The sequence below is a fragment of the Manis pentadactyla genome, chromosome 11, assembly GCF_030020395.1.
Source record: "Manis pentadactyla isolate mManPen7 chromosome 11, mManPen7.hap1, whole genome shotgun sequence".
Classification (NCBI taxonomy): Eukaryota; Metazoa; Chordata; class Mammalia; order Pholidota; family Manidae; genus Manis; species Manis pentadactyla.
In genome coordinates, this window is record NC_080029.1 from 90,591,670 (window position 1) to 90,614,252 (window position 22,583).

General features: G+C 36.8%; 1 protein-coding gene across 1 annotated transcript in view; it reads right to left on the reverse strand.

Annotated features, from left to right (window-relative positions):
• Window positions 1-1,175: 1,175 nt before the first annotated feature.
• The window catches only part of EXD1 (exonuclease 3'-5' domain containing 1), a 40,690-nt gene continuing 19,282 nt past the window's right edge, over window positions 1,176-22,583 (reverse strand). Inside the window, exons 6-12 of the mRNA XM_036923813.2 lie at window positions 16,263-16,321; window positions 13,400-13,486; window positions 10,078-10,182; window positions 9,916-9,996; window positions 7,924-8,067; window positions 7,056-7,247; window positions 1,176-2,613 (exon numbers count right to left, since the gene is read on the reverse strand). Of these exons, the coding sequence (XP_036779708.2) occupies window positions 2,059-2,613; window positions 7,056-7,247; window positions 7,924-8,067; window positions 9,916-9,996; window positions 10,078-10,182; window positions 13,400-13,486; window positions 16,263-16,321 (1,223 nt within the window). The 3' untranslated portion in view covers window positions 1,176-2,058. The remainder of the gene's footprint in view (window positions 2,614-7,055; window positions 7,248-7,923; window positions 8,068-9,915; window positions 9,997-10,077; window positions 10,183-13,399; window positions 13,487-16,262; window positions 16,322-22,583) is intronic.

Genomic DNA, 22,583 nt, shown 5'->3' on the forward strand with positions numbered 1-22,583 from the left:
TGTTAGTTCTGGTAAAGTACTTCTCAAATGACACTGCCAAATAGAACTTTCTGAAATGATGGAAATGTTCTATATTTGTGGTGTTCAATACAGTAGACACTGAGCACATAAGAAATAAGGCAAGTGCAACTGAGGAACTGAATTTTTAATTTTATTCCACTTTAATTGATTTATTTTTCAATTTAAATAGCCACATATGGCTAATATGTGTACCATATCGAGCAGTGTAGCAAAGGTCCAACAGTCCCATTGTTCTTAAGTATGGTCACAGAGCAAACATAATGAAAGAACACGTTTTTTTTAAATATGAAGAATGTTATATTTTTTTGCAACCTGGATGTATGTGTTCTGTGTAGTAAGTGAATGGTTCCACAAGAAGCTAAATCAATTCTAGGGAATTTATAGTGTGGGTAAAATTGCACCATTTCCAGAATCTCTCCCCTGGCTTTAGTGCATCTCCATATCTATAGGTGTTTACAAGGGGTAGAGAGAAGTAGTCCATCTCTGTATCAAACAGGTGATTACATGGGGTAGCGAGGACACATCTGGACTGGAGATGTTGGGTGGGGTCCCCTTTTTGCAGCCTGGTTGCGATAGACACCAGTGAGCAGAAGTGGATGACTGCTTGCAAGAAATAAACAGGCTTCTCTTCTCCCACTTTATTTCTCCCTTTGACTGATTTAGATTTCAAAGGTAATTTGCCCCAGGCTGGGAACATATTCCCTCACACACCCCAGACCCGGAGTTACATATAGGAATTCATGCTTTTCTCAGAGTAAACATAAGCAACCACATTCTGGGCTCTCTATGAAGATGCATTCGGTACCCAACAGGAACCCAGGAGACCTTCTAAACAAAGGACAGAGTAAGACATACCAACTATAAGGCTGAGCTGACTGCTCTTGGGCCTGTCTTCATCCTAAACTGAGATTTGATCTGGGCTCTGGAGTCTGGAAGGGAACAGCTCTTCCTTCAGTGACACTTAGAAATGGCAAGTGTAGACAAGGATGTTCTTAATTATAGACTGTCTTTATGTTTCCCCTAAGTGCAATAAGTAAGAGTCCCATATAGCATTACATCTGTAAATGACAGATTTCTTGAATCCAGATCTAGACATCCAGACATATTCCAACATATTCCTGCCCTGACCCAGTGAAGAAAAGAGAGAGATAAGCTAATGACCAAACAGGTTTATTGGTTATTGTACACAAAAGAATATGAGCAACTGGCAAGTATTCAATACAAAAAAGGCTCAGTACAAGATGCCTTCCTTTCACCCTAAGAAAGTATTCCAACTCCAAGCAAATGGAGTGGAATCAAACTTCAAGTTTACATAATAGACATATTCAAAAGAAGCTCCTGCTAAAAGTAAATGGGATGACAAGAAATTAAAACTGGGATATCAATTCTTGTAATAACATTAACTAGTTTGTGACAGACAAAACATTCAAAATTCAAAAATAAAGTTAATATTATTTTCAGTTTTACTGAGGTATAATTGACAAATTAAAATTAATATTTTGAAAAGGGAAAAAGTACTGGTAAAGTTGTAATTTTTTTAAACTTATGGCTAAGAGTTTTAACAACCTCCTTCAAACCAAAAAACACAACAAAATTTTAAAAGTATAGATTCTTCCAGATACTAAGCCCAAGATTTCTCCCCTCTTTAAATCCTCTAAACCCAAATTATAAGAAATAATTCACTCTGGCCACTGGGAACATTTCTGCACAGTGACATAATCAGAAAATTTACTTCTTCCATTATTTAACATTCATTCCCATCCTAATCAAATTCCAGGAATGTAGGAGTTAAGCAAGAGGACAGAGTTTTCCCCGAAGCCTGTGACTGAGGCAGAACTAAATTCACAACGTGAGCAACTCAAGCACGTAGAAAGGCCCTGAGGGCAGGGGAAATGGGCTCCTTCTTTACAGCCTCAAGAGCAAATTAAAGATCGCTAAGGCAGAGTTGGAGAAGGATTTATCCAGGAGTGGGTCTTCTCCAAGGCTGGAAAGGGAGGAAGTATGGGAAGCACAGCTTTTCTGAAAGGATGAAAGGTGTCACTTTGGAGACACTTGGCTTTCCTGAGGAAGGGAAGGAGACACTGAAACATCTCCTTTTGTGCATTTTAGATCTTCCTGGTTTCCTACCACCAATAACTGTTCTATCTCCTCTTTCAAAGATAAGCTTGTTTGAAACTCCTGCTCAAGTATCTTAAGCTGTTCTTTTTGAGTTGTTCTCTGGTCCGCTGGCCCCTCTGACTCAGAGCAAATCTTATTAGTACCAGAACCTTCACTGGTTTCTTCGTCTATGGGAAGTACATGTTGAGATTCTGTTGTAGTTTGCTCACTCTTAGATCCTTCTTTGAGCAAATTTACATTCTCATGAGATGTAAAATGTGGAGCTTTACCCAGCCTGGAAGGTCTACAAAATAAGGAACCTCTTACTTTTCCCCCTTTCCCTGCAGCCTCTGTCACTGATTTCTTTGGATAGAGCACTGTCCTCATTAGGAGTCCCTGTTCATTCACCCTATATTCTTTTGCAGCTCTCTCTCTGCGCTGCTTCTGGAAGTCCTTGAGTTGAAGCAGTTCCTCTGGAAGTTCCATACATGTAGGCTAAGAAAAAAAAAAAAAAACACAAGTCTACTGTAACTAAACATCTGAACATGGTTCTTAAAATCATTTCTACTAAACCGTATTTGGCAAGTGAGCATCTATTCAAATGTGCTCTCATTGCACCCTCTAGTGTCTTCAACAGTAGTAGTGCTATTTTTTGGGTTATTTTGAATCCAGTTGTGTTTGTGTGTGTGTGTGTGGTGAGAATGTATAAAGATTATGCAATGATAAGTAAGTGTCTTTTCCATTCTGACCCCAGTTGCCATGGAAGGTGCATCCTCTAAAAAGGATTTTCTTTGTTGCCCTGATCACATGTGTATATGTATATGTATATATATCCTTACTAAATGTTTTTCTTTTCATTGGATTTCATTTCTCAATATTTTCCTCCAGCTTTTAAGTCTTTTTTTAACTCTTTGTAAAATTATTTTCTACAAATGGCAACATACTATTATATTTTCTTCTACATCTTCATTTTTTACACTAAAAATGTTATCTTTAAGGGCTTCATCGCTAAACCACAAATTTTTAATCAAGACCTTATTGATGGATATTTGGATTGTTTCCAGTATATTGTCATTATATAAAAGCCACAATAAAGAATATATTAAGATGTGAAGAAAACAAATCCTACCATTTGTTATAGTATTTTTGCCATACAAAATTTTTAAACTCAAAGTTATTAATCTTATGAGTTCTTAGTACTTAATAGAAAAGCATTTTCTCATACAACTCAATAGCATTGAGTTAAATAATCCAATTAGACAATGAGCAAAGGACCTGAAAAGACATTTTTCCAGATTTAAAGATGGCCAAAGGTCCATGAAAAGGTGCTCAACGTCACTCATCATCAGGCAAATGCAAATCAAAACCACAATGAGATATCACCTCACAACTGTTAGAATGACTATCATTAAAAAGAGATAACAAGTGTAGATGAGAATGAGGAGAAAAGGGAACTCTTAAACACCATCAGTGAGAATGTAAAATGGTGCATCCACTATGGAAAACAGTATGGACGTTCATCAAAAAATTAGAAATTGCACTACCATATGTTACAGCAATCCCACATTCTACTGTATCTCTGAAGGAAATGAAATCATTAACTCAAAGAGATATTTGCACTCCCATTTATTCCAGCATTACTGACAATGGCCAAGTTATAGAAACAACCTGTGTCCATCAACAGAGGGACAAAGAAGATGTGATGTATATACATACATGGAATATTGTTCAGCCATAAAAAAGAAGGAAGTCCTGCCATTTGTGACAACATGGATGAAGCTGGAAGGCATTATGATAAATGAAAAAGCCAGAGAAAGACAAATACTCTATGGTATCACTTGTAAGTAGAATCTTTAAAAAAAAGCCAATTTCATAGAAACAGAGAATAGAATGGCAGTTGCTGAGGGAGAGAAAGAGCAGGGAGATTAGGACAAAAAAAGGGTACAAAGGGTATAAGGATCTAATATTCAGCATGGTTATTATATTTAGTAATTCAGTATCGTATACTTGAAAGTGGCTGAGACTAGATCTTAAATATTCTCACCACACATACAAAACAAAGTTAACTATGTGAGGTGATGCATGTGCTAATTATCTTGATCTTGGAACTCATTCCACAATGTATATATCCATCATGATGTATGCTTTAAATACATACAATTAATTTTGTCAAGTATTCCTGAATAAAGTCGGGAGAAATAAAAGCATTCTCTACTCTGACATAATTTTATTTAAATTTCACATTTTTTTCAATAATTTTATAATTCCATTTTTTACATAAATACTTGATCCTTGGAGTTTATTTTAGTGTAACAAAAGAAATAGGAACGTGAAAAATATTGCAATCCAACTCTAATTCTCCCCCACAGTGGTAAGTCAATTGCCTCAGGCCATTTACTGAGGAACTATCTTTTTCTCATTGATTGGAAATTCAACCATTCTGGCAGATAGACATTTGCATCTAAGTCTGGGTTCTCTACTTTGTTCTGTTGATCTGCCTAAATATGTACCAGTCACAAACTGTTTTATTTAGTGTAGACTTATAATATGTTTTAATATGTGACTGGACCATTCTGATTTATTTATTTGTCTCTACAAACACTATATCACAGTTTGCCAAAATAATGCTGGTGTTAATATTTTTCTTGGAATAGAGTTAAATTCAAAGTTAATTTGGGTGATCCAATTAAAAAATGGGCAGAGGATCTGAACAGACACTTCTCCAAAGAAGAAATTCAGATGGCCAACAGACACATAAAAAGATGCTCCACATCACTAATCATCAGAGAAATGCAAATTAAAACCACAATGAGATATCACCTCACACCAGTTAGGATGGCCAGCATCAAAAAGACTAGGAACAACAAATGTTGGTGAGGATGTGGAGAAAGGGAACCCTCCTACACTGCTGGTGGGAATGTAAATTAGTTCAACCATTGTGGAAAGTAGTATGGAGGTTCCTCAAAAAAGCCAAAATAGAAATACCATTTGACCCAGGAATTCCACTCCTAGGAATTTACCCTAAGAATTCAGGAGCCCAGTTTGAAAAAGACATATGCATCCATATGTTTATCGCAGCACTATCTACAATAGCCAAGAAATGGAAGCAACTTAAGTGTCCATCAGTAGATGATTGGGTAAAGAAGATATGGTACATATACACAATGGAATATTATTCAGCCATAAGAAGAAAACAAATCCTACCATTTGCAACAACATGAATGGAGCTAGAGGGTATTATGCTCAATAAGCCAGGCAGAAAAAGACAAGTATCAAATGATTTCACTCATATGTGGAGTATAAGAACAAAGAAAAAAAACTGAAGGAACAAAACAGCAGCAGAATCACAGAACCCGAGAATGGACTAACAGTTACCAAAGGGAAAGGGACTGGTGAGGATGGGTGGGAAGGGAGGGACAAGGGGGGAAAAGGGGCACTACGATTAGCAGACATAATGTAGGGGGTGGGGGGCATGGGGAGGGCTGTACAACACAGAGAAGACAAGTAGTGATTCTACAGCATCTTACTACACTGATGGACAGTGACTGTAATGGGGTATGTGGTGGGCACTTGATGATGGGGGGAGTCTAGGAACCATAATGTTGCTCATGTAATTGTAGATTAATGATACCAAAATAAAAAAAATTGAAAATAAAAAGTTAATTTGGGAATAATTGATAGCTAAAAATAGTGTCTTCATTCAAGTCCACTTTTATGCCATCAGTAACAACATTTTAACATTTTCTTCACCTTTATATTTCCACATTTCTTGTTACAGTTCTAGGTAATCTATTTTACAGTGATGAATGGATGTTTTCTCCCATTATATTTTCTGGTTGTGTATATGTAGATAGGAAAGCTATTAATTTTATGTTTGCTTTGTTTTATTTGTGCCTACTCTACTATATTGCCTTTTCATTAGTGGTAGTCTTTTCCAGTTCATTCCCTTCAGTTTTCAGTTGTATCACAGGCAAGTCATAACTGTGATTCCTCCTGTTCAATTTTCATAATTTATCTCTTTTTTACTAATTTCATTGGCTAATAGCTTTAAAAAAAATTCTGAAGTATTGGTGATAGTCACAATTTTGTATTTCTCTTGATATTAATAAGAATGCTTTTAGTGTTCTCAAACATGTAGTCTTCTCATTTAAGATACATGTTTTATCATGTTAAAGTCATCTATCCCAACTTTTATCAGTAATGTACATAAAATATTATTGAATTTCTTCAGTGTTAAACAGTGAGAACAAAATATTTAAAAGTTATAAATTTTTTTTCAGCATTTATGAGAAATCATAAGACTTTCTTGGCTCTAGTAAAATGGAGAATTTCCTAACATTGGACCATACTTGCAACTAGAATCCAGTCACTCTTTAAAAGGACAATACATTTGAAGGAATTCATACCAAAAATGAAATGCTATTATTTTATTTAGGATTTTGCATCAGTATTCCTGACAACTGTTTGTAGCAGCGGGGTCAAAGAGTAAATATTTTAGGTTTTGTGAGCCCTAAACGGATCTTGTTGCCAACTTTTTTTTTTTTTTTTACAATCCTTTAAAACAGTAAAAACATTCTTAGTTGTGTGCTGTACAAAAACAGGCTTGGGCCAGGTTTGCCCTTAGGGCAATAGTTTACCAACTCCTGGTCTGTAGGTTTCTTATATTGTGCTGACTCCATAAAAATAGCTGATGAAATCTTAAATGCCCCATTCTTTCACAAAAATATTATTGGAGACATAACTTAAGAAATATTGTGAAAAAGTACCCAAGGAGATGGATTAAGCTCAAGCTATAGCCCCTTCAAGAACAGTTATTACCAAGTCCGCTTCATGAAATTTGCTGCAGCTCTCAAGAGTGGGTATCACAGCATCCCTGTGCCCTCAATGAGGAATAAGGCAGAAGCAGACGTCCTGAAGACACAGACAGCTACACCTACCTCCACGCCTCCCAGCCGGTCTGCAGACCCTTCTCGGTAGGTGTTTAGGTACCCGTCCACCAGGGTGGTTAGGTCAGACATCATCTCATCCAGCAGCACTAAGCGAAGGGGTAGCAGGTAGGTGGCTTCCAAAGCCAAAATCTTCAGTAAAGAGGGTGAAAGAGGTCGTGTGAACCACACTTCTGGATTTTCCTGGAGACACCAAAATAATTTTCTCTGAATAGTAAGCAAAACTTTGAAGACAATAACGGTTTATCTAGTGTTGCTTAACTTCAAACACTGTTACTGTCATCTTCTTCACTTGTTACCTTCTGCTTTCACACTATGGCTAGCCTTCTGAGAATACACACACATAGACACACTTTATATGTGTATACAGTGTGTGAGTGTATGTGAGGGGAAGAAGACTGGGGGATGGGAGGAGGGGGAGAAGAGATACAAGACTTCTCATTCAAAACTCAAATCAGCAAACTTGATTATATGCCAGAATCACAGCCAATATGGTCAAGAGCCAAGTATGCATGTAAAGCTATTAGGAGCTAATGGAATTCTACCTTACTTTGGGAGAAATAATTGGGATGATTTTTGTTTTCCTTTGCTTTAATCCAAATTCCCAACAAAATTCTCCCTTGTTTCAACTTGAAAATTTATTTCAAAGTACTTTTTAATTGATAGTCAACAAATCTGGACTCTGGTTTTTACTCACTTGAGACCACAAGCAAACTGTTCCCATTTAGAACAACTAAGATTTTGACAATGCTCATATGCTTACATGGCAACTATCATTGTTTCACATAATATGCTGACAATCACACTCACAAGACCCTTGAAAAAATTAATATCATATGGGACATCCTTTAATACTCACCTGAATCAGTTTTTGTCTCTCCTCCAGAAAGAAGAGATATTTGGGGGCTACTTTAAGATGTCTAATTAAGTTCTCCTGTAAAGTACTGATGCAATTTGGAAGAAAGCCGCCTGTTTCTATGGAAAATTGAAGGACATCTGCTACCTGTGGCATTAGAAAAAGACAAACACACCAGTCGATACACAATCTCATGCAGAAATAGCAGAATATGTATTTAGAGAAATGTCTTTAAATACCATTTTCCCCAAGGACCCACATGATAGACAATACCATCAGAAAAATTAAAGACAATAAAAAACAGAAAAAAGAAAGAAAAAGGATCACCATACTTTAATGTGTCCTTGTCTACTTTATTTTCCACTTCTTTTATTTACTTGCCTTATGGTTATTTACTATTCTTTGGTGCCTTTGGGGAATAGGGCAAGATAAAATTCAAGAATTATTATTTTTTATATATTAGCAACTGTGGTAAAGTTTTGATATAGAAAAACTAATAAAATTAAGTATTGGAATAAATGTTTCTCTGTGTGTGGTAGGCTAAATAATGGCCCCCAAAAACATGCACGTCCTAATCCCTGAAACCTGTGAATATTATTTTCTATGGTAAAATGGACTCTGCACCTCTGATTAAGTTAACGATCTTGAGACAGAGATTATCTTGAATTATCTGAGTGGGCCCTAAGTGTAATCACACGTGTTCTTATAAGGGAGACAGAGGGAGAAGGTGCTATGGCGAAGGAAGCAGAGATGAGAATGATGCACTCTGAAGATGATGGGGGCCATGCTCCAGAGAGCCCAGGTGAAGGCCCCGAGGCAGGGCAACAGACTCTCTCTCCCCTCACAGCCTCCAGAAGAAGCCAGCCTGATGGCACCGGGACTTGAACCCAGTGAAAATGGTTTCAGGCTTTTGACTTCCAGAACTGTAAGACAGTACACTTGTATTATTTTAAGCCACTAAATTTGTGATGATTTGTTAACAACAACAATAGGAAACTAATATACTGTGCTAAAGGAAACAGACTGAAAAATTCTGAATCCCTGCTTCTTGAACTATGGAAATCTGAAAAGATATGGAAAGATATGCTAATGTCCTTATTAGACAATATATATGGGGTCTAATCAAGAAGCCTGATGGCCTCAAGGCAACAATGAGCAATTCTCTTACATTTTAGAGCAAGCACAGGAGCAATCTCCACATAGTGAAAGATCATGAAAGAGGGCCTAAAGGAACATGTAAACGAGAAGTGGCATAAATTTCATTATGGCAGATACATAAGGAGCACATTTGAACCACATATAATAACATACAATTAAACTTTTAGGAATTCCTGTTCAAAAATAATTGGCTAACTCATTATTTTAATCCCTCTCCAAAGGCTTATATATTCAGGATCTCCCTTTCATTGGCATAAACCTAGAAGACTAGAAGAACCTAGAGAAATAATGAAAACTACTAGTTTTACTGCTCTAACCCAGATCAGCATTAAAAACTATAGTCTAGGAATTTCTTATTTCTCTAGGGTCCTTTAGATCAGAAAAAAGTCACCTATCTTCAGGCTATTTGAGGCCAGAATAGACTTTTTGGGCATATCTAGGACAATCTGCATTCCTAAAATGACAACTAGCCAACTAGACTTAACTGATGCATATGTGGTAAAGGCAGAGATGTGATTGTTCACTTCATTCTACATATCCCATGTCAGACTTCTGAATGACCCCCAAATTGTCTTAGTGTCTAAATTCTATAGAGTATGGAGCTTGCTTCTTATTTGACAAATACCAGAGGAAAATTGGGGGTTGGGGGGAGGGAAATCCTAAATACTTTAAAGTAACTTTTCTGCAATTCTTTTACAGTTCACCAGATGTTCTCACATATTATATAAACATCTTACATGAGAAGTGGGCAGGAGTGAGACATGGACAGAAAGACTTTCACTCATCAGATGAGGCCTATTTTCTACAAGATTGAATCCAGTGTTTCCCTGCATGTACCTGTGTGTCAAAGACATTATTCAGAAAAATTCCATACTGATGAGAGAGGCAATCAGAAAGCCAACGACAGTCATGGATAACCTAAGGAATCAGAAGATAAAGACAGAGTAATTAGACCCTGGCTGCTAATCTTACTAGCCGACAATCAGCTTACATACTCACCTTCAAAATTCTCTTGTCTTCTAATATCATCTGAAGTCCATTGTTGAATGCACGACTTCCCAGAAGGAAAATGTCAAATAAGTAAACTCGGCTATTTGTGGCCACCTATACCACACAAACAAATTACAGGATGAAAAAGGACTAGGGAAGGGGATAGGAAGATCAAGAAAGACACCTGATAAAATATTTAACATCTTCACTTTGAAAGTAAACAATAGGCACTCAATGATCCTCAGGGAAAGACTGAAACTGATCTAAAGTAAAAAAAACAAAGAAAAGAGTATCACTGTGGTTTCCAAAAGGAAACAGATAAGTTGAATTAAGCCATTTGCTTTTTAGAGTCCCAAATTTAATGTTTTATGTCTCACCTGTGACATTCCAGGCATTCCAGGCTTACTTACAGAATAAGCAGCCTGTTATTCTTTATAACATGAAATCCTATTTCTCTGAGTTCTATAATATGCATGATTGTGTTAAGCATTATATAAAATTATTCACACAGGAAGATCCTTCCCATCAGCAGTTTAAAACGGACAACAAATTCACTGGCACAAATTGGAGGATATGGAGCACTGCTTTGTAGATCAATTTTATACAATTATGAGAATTCTCATTTGTTTCTAACCAGAGAAGTCACAAAAGCGAGTGCAGCTGGATAATCTACTTTGACAATGAAGTCAAAAAAAGATCCAAACGGGTGTGGAGAACATCCACATGACAGTCTGAGGCCACTTTTGTCATTTCAAGAGCTAACTGTTGACATAGCTGTAATTGGCTATGAGTTCAGTTTTTCAAAATTCCACAAATAAGTGATAGTATATAGTATTTGTCTTTCTCTGACTGATTAATTTCACTCAGCATGATATCCATTCTCAGATCTTCTGTGTCATTGGCTAGAATTTCACAAATAAAATAGTCAGTCCCTCCTTAAGTATAAAAATTGATAAGACATATGATAAAAGTTTGGAAAATAACCTCTATCTCTGCAAGATTAAATTCTGTCTCCGCTAGACTGCAAACTCTGTGAAAGAAGAGAACATGCTGCATTCACCGTGCATCAGCTAGAACAGAGTAAGGCATATGGATGGCTGTTGTACATTTTGTCAGTGACACTATATGCCATACAACTCTCCCCTCCATTTTTCATGTGCAAAAAATTTATGACTCTAAAAATATACATTCAAATCTATATCCTGCTTTTTCCAGTCATAAACTTTCATTTTTCTGTACTGCATTCATCATTAACTTTTGGCAGCTGCATAAGATCAAATGTACTATAATGTCTCCTATTGTTAACTAATTAAGTGGTTTCTAGTTTTTCACCATTATAAATGATGCCAAGATGAACAGGTTCTCATGTAATTTTTTCTTCATATTTTCAACTACTTAGAATACATTCCTAGAAGTAGGCCTGAGCAGATTGGTTCCCCCACTTTATTGGGATGTAATTAACATATGTAACAATGTGTAAGTTTCAGGTGTACAATGTATGATTTATGTATACACTATGAAATTATTATAAAGGGTAGTTAACACATCTATCACCTCATAGTTACCTTTTTTGTGTGTGTATATGATAAGAACTTTTAAGCTTTATTCTCTTAGCAACATTCAAGTATACGTTATCTATAATCATCATGTTGAACATTAGACTTGAAGAACTATTTATCTTACAACTGAAAGTTGTGCCTTTTGACCACCCTCACTCATTTTCCCTACCCTGGCAACCACCAATCTATTCTTTCTATGAGTTCAGTTTTTCAAAATTCCACAAATAAGTGAGAGTATATAGTATTTGTCTTTCTCTGACTGACTAATTTCACTCAGCATAACGCCATGCAGGTTTCATCCATGTTATCACAAACGGCAGGATTTCCTTCTTTTTTGTGTCTGAATAATGTTCCGTTATATACACATACCATCTTTTCTTTATCCATTCATCCATCCATGGACACTTAGGTTGCTTCCATGCCTTGGTTGCTGTCAATAATGCTGCAACACTGCTGCATTAGAAATAATACTGAAACATGAGCATGGGAATACAGGTATCTCTTTGAGACCTTGTTTTCACTTCCTTGGGACATATACCTGGAAGTGGAATTGCTGGGTCATGTGGTAGTTCTATTTTTAACCTTTTGAGGAACCTCCATACTGCTTTCCACAGTAGCTGCAACAACTTACATTTCCACCAGCAGTTTACAAGGGTTCCCTTTCCTCCAGATTCTCACCAGCACTTGTTCTCTCTTACCTTTTTTGTAACAGCCATCCTGACAGATGTGAGGTGGTATCTCATTGTGGTTTTGATTTGCATTTCCCTCATGATAAGGGATGTTGAAGAGTTTTTAAAATTTTTTATGTCTTTGGAAAAATATCCATTCATTTTTAAATTGGATTACTTTTTTTTGGCTATTGAGTTATGAGTTCCTTATATACTTTGGATATTAACCCCTGATCATATATGTGGTTTGTATTCCATAAGTTGCCTTTTCATTTTGTTGACCCTTTCTTTTGCTTTGCAGAAGCTTTTTACTTTGATGTAGTCCCATTTGTTTATTTTTGCTCTTGTTGCTTGTGGAGGTTTAAGTAATTTGCATTTGTGCTTCTAACTCAAACCTAGTCATTTAAAAGCTAAGGTTAACCTAGGAAGTTCATGGAACAAGAGAAAGGTGACCTAATCCTTGAGCATAACCAGGCTTGATACCTTCATTCCTTTCCCTTCAAGAAGGTGAACATTCCAGAAAGAGCAGTTCAAGAGGGCAGATTGCCAATCCTAATAAAAATATTCTCAGTAGGTGGAGGAGGCAGGTCCTGATTCAAAGGATAGAAGACATTTGTTGGGGATTCAGCCTGCTTTCTTGGCTCCCCTTTAAATACTGATGCTGCTGAGTTTGATTCAAAAGTGGCTACTCATCCTTAGCTATTTAAGGCTCACTAGAAATTTCTTTTGTTATGATGAGGCCCCATACCTGAATTCTCTCAGGTCCAGGAAAATAAAAATGATGTGGCAGAAACCTGCTGTGGAAAGCTACTAGCCAGAAGGAAAGATAAGAAGCTCTTGGTATATCTGATGTAAGAGAACACACTAGGGAAGACCTCAAGCAGAGCCTGTGAGTCGGCAATGATGATTATAAAAGTGAATCTATTAAGAGACAGAGTTCTTTCCTTTAGAAAAGAATAAACTGAGTAGTAGAGGAGTAAATATATTCCAAATAAGTTATAGGACAGTGACACTGGGGTGACATAAAGAAAACAATTACAACAAATTTAACAGTGAATCTACAATTATTTCAATATAGAAAGCTTAAAAAAATCTGTCTTTTACCTGAAGCCAACATAGTTTTCCATGTCGACACACATTAGCACCTTCTGCTGCCACACTCAGGACACTCTGCTTCTTGATGTGGAGCATCTGGTGAGAAAAAGGAAGAAAATAATCTCCAAGGAGTAAATGTTGCAGATATGACATCATGAACGGCACAAGTAAAATGGCGAGCAATAAACAAAGTGCATTATATATTTTAAACTTGTAAAATTTGACTAATTCAAAACACAAGTCTGCTTTACACACACACACACAAACACACATCACACTGAACACTTCTGTCCTTTTCTTTTTACTTTTCTCAAAATTATCCCACAACTGGAAATTAAATCATTCGTATCTCAAATGCTAATAAGAGTTGAAAACTCAGATATCTTTTGTTACCACTGATGCTTTAGTGAAAGACTTCGAGTCTTTGTGACCAGATTCCTCGTGCAAATGATGGCAACCTAATACAGGGCAATTTACTGAACCTGAAGGAACTCAGAGTAGCTGAGACTCACAGTATCTACTGTAGAGAATGAAAGACAAAGACACACAGGTCCTTTAAAGTCTTGGATTCATTAAATTATTCAAAACTGAAGTAGTAGTATCCCTTGTCCTTTGGTTATCTAAAATCTTATCCTGTTTCAAAACATACAATTCTAAGATCAATAATCCATTAAAATATCTACATGATACAAGATCCTCCCCATTTTACAGGTTGATAAACTACTCAAGAATAGAAGGGCATGGTAATTTACACTAGCACAGCATTTTCCTTTTGAGAGCATAAAGTATTCTCAGTAGGTGGTGGTAGGTCCTGATTCAAAGCATAAGAAGACATTGGTTGGGGATTCAGCCTGCTTTCTTGGCTCCACTTTAAATACTGATGCTGCTGAGTTTGAGTATTCTACATTCTGAGTATTTTTCTTCAAGGATGAAAAAAGGACACTGAATTTCAGTTCCATCCTCAATGAACAAGAAGGCTGCAGAATTGGGGGGAAAAAGCTGTATTTCCCTATTGATATGAATTTTCAACTACTTCAAATTTTCAGAGCAAAGTTCTTATCTCATGTTTTTGTTGTGGTCACTAAACCCTTTAAAGAATCTATTGCTATATAAAGAATTATTATAACTCAATTTAAAAATGGGCAAAGGAATAGACATTTATTTGAAGAAGATATACAAATGGTCAATAAGCACATGAAAAGATGCTCAACATTACTAGCCATCAGAGAAATGAAAATCAAAAGCACAATGATTTATTACTTCATACCAGTAGGAGGGCCATGACCAAAATGATAGATAACAACAAGTGTTGGTAAGCATGTGAAGAAACTGGAACCCTCATATTCTGCTGGCAGGAGTGTAAAATGGTGCAGCAGCTAATAAAACAGCATGGCTAATCCTCAAATTAGTAAAACAGTCTGGCTGATCCTCAAATTGTTAAACAGAGTTACTATATGACCTAGCGATTCCACTCCTAGGAATCTATCCAAAAGAAATGAAAACGTATGTCCACACAAAACATTGTACATGAATGTACATAGCAGTATTATTCATAATAGCCAAAAAGTAGAAGCAACTCAAATGTCCATCAAATGGTGAAAAGATAAATGAAAGTGGTATATCCATACAAAGGAATATTAGTTGGCCATAAAAAATAAGTGAACTACTGATCCATGCTATAAGGTAGATGAACCTTGAAAATGTTATGCTAAGCAAAAGAAGCCAGTCATAAATGACCAGATATTATATAATCCTATTTATATGAAATGCCATAAACAGGCAAATCCATAGAGGCAGGAAATAAATTAGTGGTTGCCAGGGGCTGGAGGTTCTGGGGAGGAATTAGGAGTGACAGCTAAGGAGCATGAGGTATCTTTTGGGGGTATTGAAAATGTTCTGAAATTTATTGTGGCAATGGGTATACAACTCTGAATATGCTAAAGCCAGTGAACTATACATTTTAAATTGGTAAATTTTATGGCACATGAATTATGTCTCAATCAAGTTGTTAAAAAAAAGAATCAGTTGAAGCTAACTTTCCCTTAAAAAATGTATCCATGCCCACATAAGCATAAGCTTACATCTAAACAGAAAGTTTAATGACTCCTTTGAAATCCACCTGTGAAGTGTATATTAGGCTGAAAAATCAGTTTCTGCCACATCTCAAAACTAATACATGATTATAGAGAAGTTGCCTAAATAGAGTATCTAGAATGGTGTTTTTAAAATGTAAGTTTAAAAATTCCCAACTCTCCTCTAAAACTGACAATGGCTTTCCAGCTCAATAATGTTCAAACTTGAAATCTTTACAATGTCATCTCTACTTGATATGCCTCCTGCCCCCGTCCATTTCTTATTATCCTTCTTCATTATGGTCCACCCTGACCTCTCTGCTGTTCCTCTACACAAGTCAAGTGTGCTTCAGCCTCAGGGCCTTTGAACATGCTAATTATGCCTTCTTTAAGTTTTTTACCTCGACACCCACATGGCTAGCACCTTTACTTCTTTCAGGTCTCTTTTTCCAGTGTCACCTCTTCACCAAGATTTTCTCTGTCCACCTGGGACAGATAAAATAGGAACTCCTGGTCACTCTATCTACCATAACACACTTATTTTTTTCCTTCATATTACGTATCACCAGCTGATATACAATTATTTATTTTCTTGCATTAAAATGTAAGATCCTTGAGGGGTGGACCTTTGTCTTTATTATTGTTTTACACCAGACCTCAGAACAATGCTTGACATATAGTAGGCACTCAAATATTTTGTTGAATTATTAGGGAAAATATCAATGATGTTATAATAGGAGAAATCTGTGAGACACAGACATATGCAGACAATACTGGGAGTGACTGAGGGCAACACTTACTGCAGCACCGAACTTCTGCTGGAACTGATCAATGACTATGTATGTCACTTCCTCTTCCTCTACAGGAGAATAATGGGATTAGATATATTTATCTTCCTTGGCAGTAGCATAGCCCTCCCACTAATTTTAGCCATATTCATAAACTCCTACTCTTTTGCATCTTAAATGGCTAATGTTACTTCATTATCAACTGTGCCAGCCAATTATACAGCAAACACTATGAGCCTCCTGTTTCTGAATTGAGAATAAACCCTTTCAATGACAGTCTTATGAATTGGACTATTTACTCATTCTCTATGAGAATCCAGTAATGTTTCCCTCATCATGGGTTTATGCCTTTGAATATTTCAAGACATTCATGTTCATAATCAAAAATGACAATTTAAAATAAATCAACCTGGTAATGGGCCACTGCCCATACTTTTGGAATTCTCTGAATCCTGAAAGGTTTTTTTTTAATGATGTAATTTAAAACATAAGAGGTATAACATAACACATAGTTCCTGTTCATCTCCCAACCTCTAAAACTTTGGAGTGGCATAGAACACAGGCCATATACCTCTTTCTTTTTTCTATCCATACTCCTCTCTTGTGATCTCATCTAGCCTCAAGGCTTTAATTATTATCTATAAGCTAACTCTTGAATTTATTTACATCTCCATCTCCATCTCAGACCTTTCTCCTCAACAACTCTAAGCTTATATTCAAACCTAGTTTGACCAAAAACTCCTAATCATCTCCCCAAAACCTTTTCCATCCATGGTCTTTCTCATCTCAGTTTAATAGTAACCATACTTCAGGCTGCTCAGGCCCAAGTCCCTAAAATCATCCTTGTATCCTCTCTTTCTCTAATACCTACATCTAATGTTAGTACAACTTGTGGTTCCACCTCAGCATACATCCTGAATTCCACCACTTCTTACCAACCACACTGCTACCATTAGGGTCCAAGACACCATACCCACTCATATGAAAATTACTTCAGTAGCTTCATTCATGCTTTTAGCCTTGCTCACCTTTCAGGATATACACAGCATTGGAGTGACTTTGTTAAAACAGAAGTCAGATCATGTTACTCTTCTGCTTAAAACTCTCTAATAGGAAATGGAAGTTTAAAAAAATACTATTTATAATAGTAAAAAACATGAAATACTTAAGGATAAATATGGCAAAAAGATGTGTTAGACAAAATACATTGAGAACTATAAAACACTGGTGAAATTAAAGATAAAAGTAAATGGAGAGATACTAGGTTACTAGATTGGAGTACTCAATATCACTGAAATGCCAATGTTCCCCAAACTGACCTATGGATTCAATGCAATCCCAGTAAAAATTCCAGTGACTTTTTTTTTTTTGAGATACAGATAAGCTGATTCTAAAATTCATAGGGAAATGCAAAGAGCATAAAAACAGTCAAAACAACTTTAGAAAATAACAAAGTTGGAAAAGAAACTATACAACCTGATTTCAAGATCTATTTAACAGTAAACAGTCTAGTATTGGTGTAAAGATAGAAAAAATAGATCAATGTAACAGAACACAGTGTCTGGAAATAAACATACACATAAGTGGACAACTGATTTTCTAAAAATTTTTATTGAAGTATTGTTGATATACAATCTTATATTAGTTTTGAATATACAACACAATGGTTCAACAGTTACCCATATTATTAAATCCACACTACCCCCTACTAGTGCGGTTGCTATCTGTCAACATAGGTAGATGTTATAGAATCATTGGCTCTATTCTCCATGCTGTACAACTATCCCCATGACCAGCTTGTATTATGATCGAGATTTTTGTGCCCCTTTATCCTCCTCACCCTTCCCACCCATCCATCCCAACCCCTCCCCCATGGTAACCTAGTCACTTCTCAGTGTCTATGGGTCTATTGCTGTTTTGTTCCGTTTTGCTTTGTTTTTATATTCCACAAATAAGTGAAATCATATGGTATTTGTTTTTCTCCACTTGGCTTATTGCACTGAGCATAATATCCTCTAGCTCCATCCATGTTGTTGCAAATGGCAGGATTTCTTTTTTATGGCTGAATAATATTCCATTGTGTACATGTACCACATCTTCTTTATCCATTCATCTATTGATGGACACATCCATATGGTTGCTTCCATTTCTTGGCTATTGCAAATAACATGGCAATAAACACAGGGGCACATGTCTTTTTGAATCAGGAACTTTGTTTTCTTCAGCTAAATTCCTAGAACTGGAATTACTGGGTCGAATGGCATTATCTATTTCTAGTTTTTTGAGGAACCTCCATACTTCTTTCCATAGCAGTTGTACCGTATTATATTTCCACCAACAGTGTAGGAGGGTTCTCATTTCTCCACATCCACTCCAACACTTGTTATTTCTTGTGTTTTGGACAGTGGCCATTCTAACTGGTATGAGGTGATATCTCATTGTGTTTTTGATTTGCATTTCCCCAATTATTAGCAATGTGGAGTGTCTTTGCATGTACCTGTTGGCTATCTGGTTTTCTTCTTTGAAGAAATGTCTGTTCAGGTCTTCTGCCCACTTTTAATTGGGTTATTTGGTTTTTTTAGTATTGAGTCCCATGAGTTCTTTTTATTTTTTCCTTTTTTTTTTTTTTTAAATTATTTTTTATTGAAGGGTAGTTGACGCACAGTATTACATTACATTAGTTTCAAGTGTACAACACAGTGGTAGAACATTTATATACATAATTCTAGGTTCCAGCTATCGCCCTACCAAGCTGTCACAATATCTTGACTATATTCCTTATGCTATATGTTACATCCCGGTTACTTATTTATTTTACCATTGGAAGTCTGTCCTTTTTTTTTTTTTTTTTTTTTTTTTTTTTTTGTGAGGGCATCTCTCATATTTATTGATCAAATGCTTGTTAACGACAATAAAATTCTGTATAGGGGAGTCAATGCTCAATGCACAATCATTAATCCACCCCAAGCCTAATTTTCGTCAGTCTCCAATCTTCTGAGGCATAACAAACAAGTTCTTACATGGAGAACAAATTCTTACATAATGAATAAGTTACATAGTGAACAGTACAAGGGCAGTCATCACAGAAACTTTCGGTTTTGCTCATGCATTATGAACTATAAACAGTCAGTTCAAATATGAATACTCATTTGGTTTTTATACTTGATTTATATATGGATACCACATTTCTCTCTTTATTATTATTATTTTTAATAAAATGCTGAAGTGGTAGGTAGATACAAGATAAAGGTAGAAAACATAGTTTAGTGTTGTAAGAGAGCAAATGTAGATGATGAGGTGTGTGCCTGTAGACTATGTGTTAATCCAAGCTAGACCAGGGCAATAAAAGATCCACGTATGCAGAAGATTTCTCTCAGAACAGGGGGGGTGAGGTTCTAAGCCTCACCTCTGTTGATCCCCAATTTCTCACCTGATGGCCCCCCTGCGACTGTGCCTGTCTTAGGTTGTTCCTCCCTTGAGGAATCTTACCCGTCTCTGGCTAACCAGTCATCTTCCGGGGCCATACAGGGAAATGTGAAGTTGGTAAGTGAGAGGGAAGCCTTATTGTTTGAAAAGGTTAGCTTTTTACTTCTTTGCATATTTATGCCCTGTGGCTTCTATGCTCAGCATTTGTCTTGAGGTATCTTTACCACTTGGAAGAATTATGATACTCGGTAAAATTGATATGAGGCATGAATTCTATTTAAGGGTTGTAATTAGGAAGGAAGAAGAAAAGCTATAGAAGTAGCAGGCAGAAGAAAACATGGAAAGATTGATTATTTCTTTGACATATCTTCTTGTAGAGTAACTTCAGCATATATAGGTTTTAAGCTACTACTTAAATTGCGCACATACATTAACATAATAGGAGTATAGTTACATAAGCAAAGCATATCTGTAATTACCAGCCATCTCCAGTGAAACCAAGAAAACCAGTTAGGCACCTTAGGCATTTGTGAAAACTTATCTATGATATGGTGGATATTGTCCAACTGAACTTGAACAGTCTGAGAGAAATCAGACAAATTAAAACAACCCATTCCTGGGGACTGTTCACATGCCATATTTTCTTTGAACAGTAAATAGTCTGTAGTTGTAAGACTTTGGAGCGCTACAATTTGCACTTCTCCAAATTCTTGGTTGAGTTCCAACAGTATAGATCCAGTCAAATTTGTTGTTTTACCGTATGCACAGGCCAGCTTAGATATCTCCTTCCTCATTCCCATGGCAAGTCCAGGAACTGGTGGGATGGGTGCATCTACAGCTGTAGCAGTGCGTGGATCTTTGTTGCGGTTTTTTGATGATCATCTTCTGGCATGAGTCTTCGAGAGAGTGCAGATGTTGGAAGTTCTTTTTCATATCGTATCTTAGTTCATTTTCGGGGTAGCCCAATTAGGCTTTGATCCTCTGTATAAACACAAACAGACCCTTTGCCTACACTTTTATATGCCCTTTATACCCTTGTGTAGAACTCGTTGGAGGTTACCACACAGGAACTGCCCTTTTTTTTTTTTTTTGCTTTGTTTTTGGTATCACTAATCTACACTTACATGACGAATATTATGTTTACTAGGCTCTCCCCTATACCAGGTCTCCCCTATAAACCCCTTTACAGTCACTGTCCATCAGCATAGCAAAATGTTGTAGAATCACTACTTGCCTTCTCTGTGTTGTACAGCCCTCCCTTTTCTCCTACCCCCCCATGCATGTTAATCTTAATACCCCCCTACTTCTCCCCCCCTTATCCCTCCCTACCCACCCATCCTCCCCAGTCCCTTTCCCTTTGGTACCTGTTAGTCCATTCTTGAGTTCTGTGATTCTGCTGCTGTTTTGTTCCTTCAGTTTTTCCTTTGTTCTTATATTCCACAGATAAGTGAAATCATTTGGTATTTCTCTTTCTCCGCTTGGCTTGTTTCACTGAGCATAATACCCTCCAGCTCCATCCATGTTGCTGCAAATGATTGGATTTGCCCTTTTCTTATGGCTGAGTAGTATTCCATTGTGTATATGTACCACATCTTCTTTATCCATTCATCTATCCATGGACATTTAGGTTGCTTCCAATTCTTGGCTATTGTAAATAGTGCTGCAATAAACATAGGGGTGCATCTGTCTTTCTCAAACTTGATTGCTGCGTTCTTAGGGTAAATTCCTAGGAGTGGAATTCCTGGGTCAAATGGTAAGTCTGTTTTGAGCATTTTGATGTACCTCCATACTGCTTTCCACAATGGTTGAACTAACTTACATTCCCACCAGCAGTGTAGGAGGGTTCCCCTTTCTCCACAGCCTCGCCAACATTTGTTGTTGTTTGTCTTTTGGATGGCAGCCATCCTTACTGGTGTGAGGTGATACCTCATTGTAGTTTTAATTTGCATTTCTCTGATAATTAGCGATGTGGAGCATCTTTTCATGTGTCTGTTGGCCATCTGTATTTCTTTCTTGGAGAACTGTCTGTTCAGTTCCTCTGCCCATTTTTTTATTGGGTTATTTGTTTTTTGTTTGTTGAGGCGTGTGACCTCCTTATATATTCTGGACGTCGAGCCTTTATCGGATGTGTCATTTTCAAATATATTCTCCCATACTGTAGGGATCCTTCTTGTTCTATTGATGGTGTCTTTTGCTGTACAGAAGCTTTTCAGCTTAATATAGTCCCACTTACTCATTTTTGCTGTTGTTTTCCTTGCCCGGGGAGATATGTTCAAGAAGAGGTCACTCATGTTTATGTCTAAGAGGTTTTTGCCTATGTTTTCTTCCAAGAGTTTAATGGTTTCATGGCTTACATTCAGGTCTTTGATCCATTTTGAGTTTACTTTTGTATATGGGGTTAGACAATGGTCCAGTTTCATTCTCCTACATGTAGCTGTCCAGTTTTGCCAGCACCACCTGTTGAAGAGACTGTCATTTCGCCATTGTATGTCCATGGCTCCTTTATCAAATATTAATTGACCATATATGTCTGGGTTAATGTCTGGAGTCTCTAGTCTGTTCCATTGGTCTGTGGCTCTGCTCTTGTGCCAGTACCAAATTGTCTTGATTACTATGGCTTTATAGTAGAGCTTGAAGTTGGGGAGTGAGATCCCCCCTACTTTATTCTTCTTTCTCAGGAATGCTTTGGCTATTTGGGGTCTTTGGTGTTTCCATATGAATTTTTGAATTATTTGTTCCAGTTCATTGAAGAATGTTGCTGGTAGTTTCATAGGGATTGCATCAAATCTGTATATTGCTTTGGGCAGGATGGCCATTTTAACGATATTAATTCTTCCTAGCCACGAGCATGGGATGAGTTTCCATCTGTTAGTGTCCCCTTTAATTTCTCTTAAGAGTGACTTGTAG